At 37.0% G+C, this 13,802-nt stretch overlaps 1 protein-coding gene across 7 annotated transcripts in view; it reads right to left on the reverse strand.

Annotated features, from left to right (window-relative positions):
- Positions 1–13,802, reverse strand: part of DCLK1 (doublecortin like kinase 1) — a 351,269-nt gene that overhangs the window by 70,336 nt on the left and 267,131 nt on the right. For 4 of the 7 annotated variants that reach the window (XM_054446408.2, XM_054446409.2, XM_054446411.2 and 1 more), the window contains one exon: positions 12,989–13,083. In XM_054446408.2, the coding sequence (XP_054302383.1) occupies positions 12,989–13,083 (95 nt within the window). Of the gene's footprint in view, positions 1–4,425; positions 9,277–12,988; positions 13,084–13,802 lie in introns of those variants that run through there. The other 3 variants (XM_063650762.1, XM_054446416.2, XM_054446413.2) reach the window with 2 other exon arrangements.

The raw sequence follows: 13,802 nt of genomic DNA on the forward strand, positions 1-13,802 counted from the left end.
CTTTTTGAACAAAAATCTCTCAAGGATTTTAGGCTCTGGTAGAAAAAAAAAAAAGGAAAAAAAAGTAGGGTTAACACAAGTTTGCTTATGCTTATAATTGCTTATTTTCAATGTTACAACTGTGTTTTTGTGTTTCTGAAAATGTATCCCAAGTCATTTCAAATTTTCTCCTGCTTGAGAGTAACAGATGATGGGCAGTTAAGAGAAAAATGTACTTACAGACATACAGAGTTCTCTGAAAATGGAAAGCTTTCATTTTATTTATTATGCTCAAAGAGAGTAAAATAAATGTATTAAACTTCTAATAGTGTTATCTCTTTTTTCCCAAAGAAGTAAGATAGTTAATACTAAATACTTTTCCAAGATGGCGACCATTCACTGATTCAAAGAGTTCGGGGGACTGGGATGGACCTTAAATATTACCTATTCTGCCCCACTTCCATTCAGAGACCAAATGCCCCCTACAGAAATCCCAGTGGGTGGTCAGATGGCCTCTGTCCAAATACTTCTAGTACTGAACATACTACTTCCTGAGGCAGCCCTTCATCATTAATAGGAGGCAAAATAAAGGAAGTTCTTCTGCTAAAAATACAAAAAAAAAATTAGCCAGGCGTGGTGGCGGGTGCCTGCAGTCCCAGCTACTCAGGAGGCTGAGGCAGGAGAATGTCGTGAATCCAGGAGGCGGAGCTTGCAGTGAGCCGAGATCACGCCACTGCACTCCAGCCTGGGCAACTGAGTGAGACTCCATCTCAAAAAAAAAAAAAAAAAAAAGAAGTTCTTCTGTAAGTTATGTTGAAATTATGTCCCTCTATATTTTCCATTTATTGGTCCTATCTCTGATTTCTAGAGTTGCCCAGTACAGGTCTAATCCACTTTTCACATGACAGTGCTTTCAGGTGTTTGAAAATAGCTACTGGTCTCCGTCTGTGTCTTCCCAGCACTTTGGGAGGCTGAGGCAGGAGGCTTGCTCGAGCCCACAAATTCAAGACCACCCTGGGCAACATAGTGAAACTCTGTCTTTACAAAAAAAAAAAACAAAAACCTGGTGCTTGAAAGTGAATGCAATATTCTGGGTGTGCTCTGACTAACACAAAGCAGAGAAGGATAGGGTTTTCTTTCTCATGAATAGAATATTAATTCATTTCAAGATCTTATTGGCTTACGTGGATGAGGCCATAGCATTTCACCTTTACAGTGAGCCCACAGCTATGTCACGTCTCCCTGGTGTGTGTTTGAAAGGTTGTCGTGGGCAAAGTCCAGGACTTCACATTTCCTCACGTTAAATGTCATCTTTATTACATTAATATCCTTCCAGTCTGTTATCTTTTAGATTCTGATCTGGTCTCCTAATGTTTTTGCTCTGTCTGCCAGTTGAAGCCATTTCAGTAATCAGGATGGCTCTTTGGGTAATCCACCAATTCTTCACTAAACCACCTGAATAGACTAACTTAGACCCTGCTGGAACATTTCTATTATTATCCATAAGTCCAACGAAAGGATTTCGAACATAGTAAAGGCAAAATGTGTAAGTGCTTGCTCTTTAGAATTAACTTAATGAGATTAACCAGCCTTTGTTTACAACCAACGGATGCTGAAAAGCCCACCTATATTTTTTCATTGCTTGTAAATGAAATCAATTTACCTTTTTGGTTTTTCTGAGCAGATAAACCATTTTATAGTCCACATGCCAACAAGATTTTATGTTTGCTTCAATTCGCTAATTCCAAGGCATCTGGGTGTACAGTACAAAACATACAGTTATTTTAGAATTTAGGGCAATTAGCTGCTCTGAGAGATGTTGTGACATTTGAAATGTCATCACCCCCAAGCAGATTTAATGGGAACCATTTGGGCAGGTTGCTGGCACCTGGATGCTTTTATGGCACACCTTCATAAAAGCACTGCCCTAAGTAAGAACACACCGTAAGTGTAGCTATTGAGCTTGGGATCATGTAACAGATGGAGAACATATCACATATCACACTTTTTGAAGTAAGTGAGAAAGCTGACATAGCAACCCTAACCACATTTTATCAAGATGTATCTGATGACTGTGTAGTGGAAAAGAGTTCACTTTAAATGGTGTGAGTTACTCTTGCCATTTGCATTAATGTTGTCACTCAGCTGGGGTCCACGCTGCATAAAGATTTTGAAAATATCCAATTGAGAGAATTGATCTAATCAAGGTAGAAAAATCTCACCACACAACTTTAGCTTTGGCTGGATAATTGCACCATTTCCACTTCACATTTTATCTTGGCATACAATTATTACCTTACTGAGTTGATATTGATTTGAAAAATGGTTAAAAAATAATTTAGAAATCAAGTTATCACTGTCATATGATTTCTGAATCAATCTTATAAAGGAAACACAAGCCATACATTTTTAACAAACTCAAACAGTTGTCTTGGTGATCTTGACTTTAGATCCACAGAAGCTCTAAAGATAATCTCTAACAAAATTAAATAATAATCTTGGTGTAGAGAGCTTGAAACCCACAGAATTCTATATAATACAGAAAAGCCATACATTTATTTATTTCCCAACTGGGTACAGAACAATAAGTTGAAGGCATCACTCTGCAATTACTAATAAGGCTCCACTATTTGAAACAAGGCACAAAGGAACTGCTTTTTCCAAATTCCTTTGTCTGCAATCTTCACAGTAGTACGTTCAGCCTAAATAAAGTTTATGGCACAGATAAGCATGAGCATAAGTAAGAATGAATACTGAAAAATGTAAAATGTTATCATAAAGATTTGGATAATTTTTTCAAAAGACTAGAAAACTGTTACTCATGAAGTTGGTTTACTGAAAGGAGGAGAAAACGCGAATGACAACAATGGTGTTACGGCTATGTTAGTGAAACCACGAGAGCCAAGATTTCAAAGACAAATGCACTTAGCTACAACTAGATCTGTACCATTTGTTGTATTGGGTAGTTTTTCTGGCCTCAATTGTCCAATCACTATACTCATGTAAGCCAAGATCTATAAATTGATAATCTGAACCATTTGTCCCAAGGAGACTTGTGTCATTGGATAGTCACATGCCTCCTCTCATGAGTTACACCCTTCATGAAATCATAGTTTGGAAGCAGCCCAGGAAGTCATCGACTGTATTTCCTCTGGATAGAATAACTCCCTCCATGATTTACTCCTCAAATGGGATTCCCAACCTATAATGAAGGGAGCTCACTACTCTTCTAGGCACCTGCTACATTTCATGTTAAACTCTGGTTATATTAAGAAACTGTAACTACAATTTGAAATTTTTATAAATTTGGAAACATTCCTTCCAGTGATTATTGCTATGGACATGGATTATATTTTGCTGTGATCATTGCTGTGGACATTTATCATGGAAATAATAAAGAGAACCAGTTAAAGTTAATGTAATTCGAAGATTAAAGTAAAACTAGTAAAAATGTTAGATTTAAAACCAGAATTTGGAACTTAAATTGTAATTGCAATATAAAATATTTTTTCATCTGGGTGCGGTGGCTCACACCTGTGATCCCAGCACTTTGGGAGGCTGAGGTGGGTGGATCACTTGAGGTCAGGAGTTCGAGAACAGCCTGGCCAACATGGCAAAACCCTGTCTCTACTAAAAATACAAAAATTAGCCACATGAGGTGGTACACACCTGTAATTCTAGCTACTCAGGAGGCTGAGGCACAAGAACCACTTGAACCCAGAAGGCAGAGGTTGCAGTGAGCCAAGATCGCACCACTGCACTCCAGCCTGGGCAACAGAGCAAGACTCTGTCTCAAAAAAATATGTATATATTTTTTCTAGCTCAGTCAGCAGAATTTCCTATCCTCTTTAACATCCTTTTCTATCCTTTTGGAAATGAAATATATTATGATTTTTGTTCTGAATTAGAGTCAAGTATTTTATTATCATTATTTTAATTAACTTTACTTTTAAAACTATATATTTATCCAGTGATTTTAAAAGAAATAGCTTGTATAAATACACACACAGACATGCTCACATACACATGCACATTTTTTCCCCTGCAAATTAGATTACCCTGGGAAAAATGCCTTCAAGCCTAGGACACCGTTAGTGGTTTTAAAACTGCATGTTAATTTCCTCTCTTCAATGAGTTATCAATATGTCTGACAAATTCCTCCTTTAAGGCGACCCTGAAAGGAAGGTAGAGTCCTGATTTTAATGCAACTACCTGAAACAGAATTCTTCATCAAATAATCTTATTTTGTTATTACTGTCAGCATTTTATACTTTAGACGTTATGTGGTACCATTCTGCAGTCTTTCAAATATCACTCGTTGATGCTAATTACAACAGAAGAATGCCATACACTTGATTGTGAAGGTCACCCTTATCCACATGTGGTCATTTCAATTTTAGTGTCTACTTATCAAGTTTTCTGAAAGAAACTCACTGAACAACATAGGCAGTTTTTCCTGTTTATTATATAGTTATTCTAAGGTGGTAAGTGTCACAAAGTTAACTTCAAGAGGAATAACATGGTCCAGTGTGAAACACAAGGTACAACATTTTACAATGAAACCACAGCACAAAGTAACTTTCAAAATTGGGTAGTTCAATGAAACATTTTGTCAACTCTTAGCTCTATAAAGCTCTGCTGATGGACTCAGTTGATGGATTTAAAAAATATATTGCTGTGTCAAATGTTTTAACACCAAATGTTTTTTTAAAGAGAATACACATCCAATCAACTGAAACTGTGAGCAGAAAGTATGTAACTCTTTATAAAAATGTTATCCAAATTTACAACATTCATAATATATTTCAAAGTAAAGAGTTCTTAGAAAAAATAAACTCAATTCCTTGCTTACTGATGAGTATCAACTCCTCAAAAACACATCACAGAAAGTTAACTTTCATACTTCTTTGCCTATAACTTTTAGATATCTACTACCCTGGCTTCAAAAACATTTTGTGGCCATATATAATACAAACACTCATGTATTACATGCATCATTTATACTATCTTGGAATTTATCCATAATCTACTAAAATGAACCACATTTTAAAGACATCATATGTCGTGCACCCTTAAAAATTATAGTGAGGGCCTCTGATTTCCTCTTTTTTCCACATGCGTAACAGGCACAAAATTACAAATATTTTTCAACTGACAGTACAACACGCTATATATCAGGCAACTGGTATATTGAATTCAGTGTATCTCTATTTTTCACACCATGCCTCTGTGCGATATTTCAATCAAAGACAGTTGTCACTAACACGCACAAATATAGATGCTAGCAAGGTTAATACAAATATGCATAAATGAGCAAATGTATGCATATATAGTAAATTCATTCAATTAACATTTTCAAGTGTGTATATATTTATGTAGATATATACACACATACAGCAAGTATATTCAAAATTTGTCAACAGTTTACAGTTTTGAAAGAACATACAGAGTCTCCTTACAGGTTATCTGGCTTTGTTATTAAACTTACTTCATATCAAATATACTCTGGATTCTCTTCTATTTGTGTTCCAACATTATACTTGACAATCTGCAACTGTATCAATGTTTCATTTTTTTTAGCGTATAGTGATTGACAACCACTACAAGCCATCCATACACCCACAATAGAAAAAAAATCATAGTATTTGATCTTGTTAATAATTGAACACAAAGATATATCAATATAAACATTAATGTTACTTATATTTAATAGTTAACACAATATTGGATTTGGCTGAATTTCAATTTTTTTATAAATCAGTATATCTCAATATTTGGAACCTTTTGCCATACTAGTTGAGCAAACTGCTTTCTAATTTAAACGTGCCCCAACTAATATGTCACAGAGTAACACTTTATGACATGAAGATTTTATGTATAATTCCACAAGAGCCAGTAACTTATAAGGCTGTATAACAAATACTATATTTTACTATTGATGGTTTATACACATACACAGATACTTACAGAAGCATACCCACATACACACCAAGCCTGGCAAATTTACATAAACACCCAAACACCTGTATAGATATATGGCCACATATGAAAAATTTAGCAGTCCAAGAATTAAAATATGTGGAATTTTCAGGAATATTATTCTATATCTTCATTCACTTTCATTAAGAAATCTGACTTGCACACTTCATTGTTTTTAAGCAAAAAAAAGAAAGAAAGAAAAAGAGCCCAATCATGTATAGATCTTCAGGGCATGTGTTGGAAATTCCCCGGCTGGTTATGTAGGGTATATATATATATAGTACGTTAGCGCTGGTTCAAATGGTTTTAGAAAATGTTTTTTGGGTTCTTAATATTTAGATGAGCCAATATATGCGCACAAGGATGTATACAGATGAGAGAAACTGACACTTCTTAAAATTCTATGGCAGTACAGAAACTGTCTAGATTTTTCCCCCCCGCCTAGTTGATTAAACAAGACAAAAACACACCATGTGGCTTTCAGAACTATAGTCTTTTTGAGTTCACACTGAACTTCATACTTTATATATTTTTAACTTTTGCACTTCTAAAATGCTGAAAGCAGGGAAATATTCCTAATATCTTTTTCTACAATGTCTACATCTAAGAAAAAAGTGAGTGTAAGTGAAAAAGTATCGAACTTTGAACTACAGCACGATGTCTTCAGAGCACATTTAAGGATTATCATTAGGACAAAACTGCATGGCTTTTGCTGAAGTGCTCCCTGCTCAGTAGAACAATTTAAAAATTCATTGCCGAATTTTTTTATAAAGAATTCTATAAGTAACTCAATCATAAGTGCCTATAAATCACCAATTCTGTTCCACCAATGAACTGAAAACTTCTGGTTTGTTGCTAAGAATTTTTTATTTCTGCTTTAGTTTAATAGAATTATGTTTTGCATAAAAAGAGATCTCAAAGACTATAAATGGTGTGCTGTTTCAATCTCTGAGGGACTTTACTTTCAAAAAGTAAATGATATATATAGCCCCTGAACAGTCCTTTAATAGAAGTCATATGTTCAAGAGATTAAATGCTGTGGAAAGCACTTCCCTTGGAACTGCTTGAATGGAAAGTTGGCCACGATATCTATCAGCAATTAGTACAAGTCCAGTTTCTTTTTGCCCTGTCTAAACAAAGCCGTGGGCTCTATATCAATTGGCAATATCTACCACTTAGAACAAATAGCATTTATTGGACCTTTCTAGCAGTAGTTGTCCATAAGATTGACAGTGCAGGGAAGTTAAAATTATTGGAATTTATTTTTGTTCTGGACCATCTGACCCCACCAGATTTAAAGTAACTGTTCCACTGCTTTCTTTGTATTTTTGGCAGTTTAGTCAAATACATACTAATCTTTTATGGACCCAACTGTATTAAGTAATGCATTTTACAAAGACATAACTAAAACAGACACCAGCATAGGCAACCTCACAGATGTTTACTGTTTCTGCTAAAACAAAGCAGCCTTTTGATCTCAGCAGGAGTCTCTGGTCATTTCTATTGGAAACAGTTTTAAAACCTGAAGTCTGGAACAGGTATTATTATGAACTGTTCTTTCAAGATGGAATGGTTCAGTTTGCAGCTCTTGAATAACCTGCCAGAGAAGTGTCTTTCTCTCCAACAGACAGCATAATGAGGCACTAATTATTATAGGGCTAAGTTTTCAAATGCTGTTAGATTGCCTGCACGTTTTTTCTTCTTCTTCTTCTTTTGGTTGGAATATTTTATTCACTTGTAAAGTGAAATGGTAACATATGTAACTATAAACCAGATGGTAAAATTTTCTAGTTGAACAATTTATCAGGGAGATAAATCAATAACATGTAAAACAGCGTGTGACAACTGAATTTCTCTCCATCTTGAATAAAACATTTAAAAATTGTTTTCAAGTAAAATTTGAAAAAAAAATCATGTAAAAGCCTCCAAATGGCATCAAACATTTTTAATTTATCGCCTACTGAGATATGTCAAGCCTGGAGAATATCAAAACCATGCTTCACAAGTCTTAAACTGTTAGTGTTTGAACTAGTAAAAGTAAATGACCACTAGGATATGGCTTAAATACAATAGACCATACACATTAAATTAATTTTTAACAGTCAGACTTTAAAATAATTATTTTATGTTTAAGCAAAGCCGACTATAATTTTTAAAATAGAGGACTAGAAGAGCAGAATTAGTAGGTTAATGTTTAACAACGGGTTATAATCATAGACTTAATTGGTTTAACACAAAAGGAGTTTTGCATATGAAAATTTCCAAAACACCAGCAAGATTGAGAATTTTTCAGAGTGGAGATTTGGATACTCTGGGCCTGATTTATACAGCACCATTTAAGTGAATTGTGCTTTTCAAATGGATTTCTTGGAAAAAGTCCAGACACAATTTTTTTTAGGTCTGTATGAAAAAAAAAAAATCCCAGCTTTAGTTTTTACACATTTAAAAAATTATGTATATGATTGTAAGAAAAAAATTATATAATCTATAGCAATGCCATTGGCCAAGTTCTTCATATTGGTATATAGCTTAAGCTAAATTTATACTGTTTCTAATAAAATAACTTTAAAAAATAAAATTTACTTGACAACAAAAACAAGGAAAGTTCCTAAAGCCTAACTTTAGAGTCTTTATGAGATGTGTCATTGTCATAATTTTTCTTTTTCTCTAGGATATACTAACCCACAAAACAATAAGTAGCTTTTTCTACTGTCTAGGGAGAAAAAATATCTACCCAAGCATTTTTATTATTTTGCAATAAAAGTACCTCTAAAAACCAAGCAATTCAAATTTTAAAAACAAAATAACCTTAAAAAAAAACATGCCTGCTAGTGCCGTTTTAATATGCTTTACAGAAAGTACAGAAAAATTATATCTCTATGTCTACTTATAATTAAGAAGACAACTCCAACTACAGAAATTCTGGCTCTATATTGCCACATGATTAGTGTGTTCTTGTACTCAATATTGGGTCCGTGTATGAAATTCATCTAGAGCCAGGCCCTGTACAAAAATCTCAGCATTCTGTGTTCAGACTCTCCCCAATCAAATCTATGTGGGAGATATTTTTTAAAATCTCTCAATTTCAAGGTTGAACATCATTGAAAACAAAATGCATACATATTTACTTTTGGATGATTTGGTCTTTTATCATTTCAAGGTATGCAAAACTCTTTTGTGTATTTTGCTGTTAGACTTTTGCTTAGGAAATGTGAAACCTTCACCCAATCACAAACCATATACATTGCTCCATTGTTTCTTTTACACTGAGTCTCCTACTGAATCCAAGTCATCCGAAGAGAGGGGGCGGTACAGGTCCTGCAAGATGAAGGGCGGTATAGATTTGTTTACTCGGCTTTCTTGGGTGCCCTGTGGCTCTCGTGGGAGCAACACTGAATGGGCATCCCCAGTTTCTATTATTATTAGACCTTTTCAAGTCACCAACTTGGAGTAGGAGGAAAGATAATAATAGAGAAACCACCTAAATAAACAAAATGATGCTGGTTTCGCCTTATTGGCAAGAAAATGCCTCTTGGTCTACTCATAATCTTTCGCCTTCCTTGATGCCCGTTGAGTTGCATAGCCCCCGAGGTCTGTAAAGGTCAACTCCACTACTATGTGACTAGGCAATTCTTGCTTGACCATTTCCTTCCCATTCTTGGTAGAAAAGGAACGTGCTTACCTCACAATAAAATAATTTATCAGGAGGCCCAGATAGCATTCAGCAAATTCTGGTCCCAGAGCAGCAACTCAAATGTTGTAGTTGCGTGTAGCATAAAACCCAAGAAAGCATTGCTTTCTCAAAATATTATGTTTGGACGACAGAAAGCGTGTAAAATTAACCCACCTCACCCCAAATCCCTTCCCAATGTTCTTTCCCTGTTCTCCAACCGACCACTCACTCATCACCTCCTCTCTCCTTTCCTACCTCCCCTTCCTGCTACTAGATCTCAGTTGGTAGCCAGGCAACCAGCTCAGATCTGCAGAGAGTGTCTAGAGTTGGCTTTTCTCCGGTTTTGTACCACCCACTCCTCACATCATCTGACTGATCAGATAATCTACAAAAGTCAGTGATGTGGGAGTATAATGGGGAGCTTCATTCAGCCTACATAACACAACACATTTCTTCCTGATGGATTAAGAAATGGGACCAAAAAAAGTTCATGAGTGGGAAAAGAGTCTTCAGGCTCTGCTTCTGTGACCAGTCAAATGCCTGTAGACAGCAACTTAAATAACTCTGCTTTGGAAAAATAGGTTACTTGGTACATTGCCACGAATATGCTTATGAAGAGAAATGTCTGGCATGCAGGTTCTTCATTGTATAAGACTATTCCAAAATGTCAAAAGAGGTAACATAAAAATGTGATTTTAACAGAAGAAAAAAAGCTGATTAAATTTTGTAATTAATATAAGTAAAAACTAGATTTTCTTATTTGTAAAGAAACCAGTCAAATGTCTCAACCTTCCTTTTGAAAAAACAGCTCACGTTCCTGTATTTTAAAATGGGGGCAAGGCGCGCGTGCGTGCGTGTGTGTGTGTGTGTGTGTGTGTGTGTGTGTGTGTGTGTTGGGGTGGGGGCAGTCAACTCATTCTCTTGGCCATGTTGCTAGGCAACACAGAAGGAAAAAATAGATTTTCCAATCTGCAGTAAAAAGAGTTAATTTATTCTTTGAAGTGTCTTCTTTTAGCACATGCCATCTTTCACTTATTTCAGTATTTCCTGCATAGGAGTATAGCCAATCATTTGAGAAGACCATTAACCAAATTTGAAACAGGATCAGTTTTTAGGGATCTTCTAGGCCCATTTTAACTGGGAAGGATTATTTGATGCAGTTGCCTATATGCCAAGATGAAAGCTCCTCTGGCTAAAGCATCTGGGAATGCCTTCATGCACTGACACAGCACATGGATGGGGACATTCATTTATGGCCTAAATTCAAAAGCTTGGAAATGGAACCATCTTAGAATATACCCAGTGCCCTGCCTCACAACATGTGCTCAATAAATGTTTTCAGATGGTATAAACCCTTTGTCCTCCTAAAACAAATGGGATTGTTTTTTTCTCCCAAGTATGGTGTTTGCACTGATCGTTTAAATGGTAAAATGAAGAATCTATAAGAAAGCCATATCTTATAATCATTCCCCAAGTCTGGAAATGTTAATTATGTAAGCCAATAGCCACAGAGCTGAATGGAAATTTTCTGCCTCAGTTGGACAAAATCATACTGAAGTGGAAATACAGAAAGCATAAGAAGCAAATTCTAGCCCCATTCTGCCAAGAAAGGGACATCTGAGCATAGCTTTACATCCCTAAGCTGGAGGTCTCCTCAATAAACAAGCAGGGAGAGAAGCTCCCATCTGCAGCGGGAATTCCCAATCACTCTTAATCTCAACAACTAAGCATAAACGACACCAATAAATCTTTAATCTGAGTTTAATTAGCTCAAAGAATAAAGACAGATTTCTATGCTAGGTGTACTCTCCAAAGCATACATACACTCTAAGAGACAGAATGTTCTCAGAAAGAGGGCCCTTCCTGCTCTGTATCTAATGGCGGTCCCTACAGATTGACGCCTCACTGGGTGATGTTCACAAGAAAAGAATGACCGACCAGCTCTTCCTTCACTCAAGGACAGGCCTTTAGGAGAGTAAATAAATTTGGCCAATTCTTTGAGTTGTTCACAAATAATTCCAACATCTGAAAATTCCAAATTAGACTGTGGCCAAGAAGAAACCATAGTGAAAACACTCAAACAGAAGTAGAATAGAATTACTGGGATTTCTATCTGGAAGAAGGCTCCTTGTTTTGTTTTGTGTTTCCAGCGGAGACCCAGAAAAGATAATAGGCTTATCTAAGATACCAGGGCCATTTAGCGGACAAGCTGGCGTCAAATCCAGGCTTCATCAAACTCTCAAAACAAGCTCCACCTGATGCCAGGTGAATCAGTGGAGAAAGATAACCAAACTTGATATTTGGTGCAACAGGCTCCAAAGGAGCGGGGAACCAACTGAATCTCCCTGCCCCACACTCTTAGACGTCTGGCAGCCTAAAGACACAACCTGTGCAGAAATCTTGAAGAGAGGGCCTTCCATCCTGGATGACACGTAATTTTATGGAACTCAGAAGTTTTGTTTTAAAACACATAATAAAAGAAACCAAACTCAAGAATCCAGCGTTTGAGTGCAGTAGACTGCAAGGAGGTCTCGCTTATTAAAGTGTTCGGTGAGCACCATCATGAAACCTCCTAGGAGCGTACATTCCCCCCACCTCGCGTCTGAAATCAGGACCATAAAGGGCCTACCGTCTTTGGCATTGTACCTCCCCCTTTGCCCCATTCCCACTACTTTTATTTTTGCCTTGGTATTACTGGAAAAGACAAACAGTACAGGTTGTGACAGGATAAGAACAGTAGTCTCTCCATCCTGAAAGAAGCACTAACCCTCACCCTCTTCCCTAGGGTGGAGAAGCTAACAGTTTCCAGTAGCTTTTTCACTGTGGTCTCCAAGCTCAGCCAAATTCTCCATAAATGCAAGTAGTGATGAAAAGGTGCTCAATGTGGGTTTCATCCACAAAAGCACGTGTCATAGGTTCCCATCCCCTACCTCATGGACCCTCAGCTGCTCTGGGGCCTCATCCGTACCATAAGCAATTTTCCACCAGGGCCCTCCCCTCCATTCACAGCACTTCTTCTTTCCCTTAATGGTGATATCTAATCAAACTCATCACAACTAAGAAGGCTTACAAACTAGTGCTAATGAAGCCTGTGCATTCAGAACAGAAAGAGGAGAGTATGTAAAAGTGAAGTAGCAAAGGTGCGTTCTTCTCAGAGTTAAGATTTGGACAAGGTTACAGAGAAGCTAAAAGCCCTGAGTTCTAGCTAAACCACAGCAATAAGCAACCCCCCATTGGTCACCTCCTGTTCTAGCTTAGATATCGCCTAGAGACAAGCAGCATGATTTGCTGGCACCTGTACCTCTCTGCACCGAGACTGAGACAGCTCTGAAACAAGCAGCTTGCTTATTTCCTTACCCTCTGCTTCCGCAGGCTTCCTGGGCTGGTGGGTGATGGGCTTGGCGACTTGCCTGAGCGCGGAGTAGAGAGCTGACTACCAGGGGTTCCATTAACTAGAAATACAAAGAATCACACACAGAGAAAAATGGCACGTTAAATAATTTTCATGACAAATCATCTTCTGCAAGAAATAAACAATTATATAGAGAGCCGTCTACTAGAACTCTAGACACCCTTCCATGTGTACACTGAGGAAGAGCTTTGGGGAAGTAACCTTCAGAGAGTCACAGTTTTGTAAATCCTGTGTTTTATAGAGCAGCAGGTTACAGAATTATTTTTTAAGATGTACCTTTCACGACTTTCCTGATGAATGTATTAATGATGTCTTTAACTGTGCCAGCAGGGACTTTAGGAATGTATGGTCCTGAGACATTTTCAATGAGATTAATCCTTAACTCTTCAGTTTAGCTACCTAGTACTACCCAGCAGGAATAAATATAAGCACAGATCACCAGTGACATTCCAGTAACCTGATAAATAGATCACTGTATTTGTATAATTAATAACTCACTTCTAGAAAAATGTCCTGCATCCACCTGTGTCTTGTCCATCCCCCAGCCTGATTGTGATGGACCTGCCTTGAACAGGACAGTCATTGGCCACAGATGCTGAGAAACTCCTCACAGTTTCTCTTTGCTGCCTTTGAAAAGAAAAACTGCTAACAAGTTCAGATCACTGGAATTCTACCCAGTTCTCAAGAGTTTTATGCACATTTTCACTAAACTGAACTAAAGCCACAGAACTCAAGTAAGCAATTCTTTTCTCTAAGTAA

The sequence above is a fragment of the Pongo pygmaeus genome, chromosome 14 (assembly GCF_028885625.2).
Source record: "Pongo pygmaeus isolate AG05252 chromosome 14, NHGRI_mPonPyg2-v2.0_pri, whole genome shotgun sequence".
NCBI classification, from domain to species: Eukaryota; Metazoa; Chordata; class Mammalia; order Primates; family Hominidae; genus Pongo; species Pongo pygmaeus.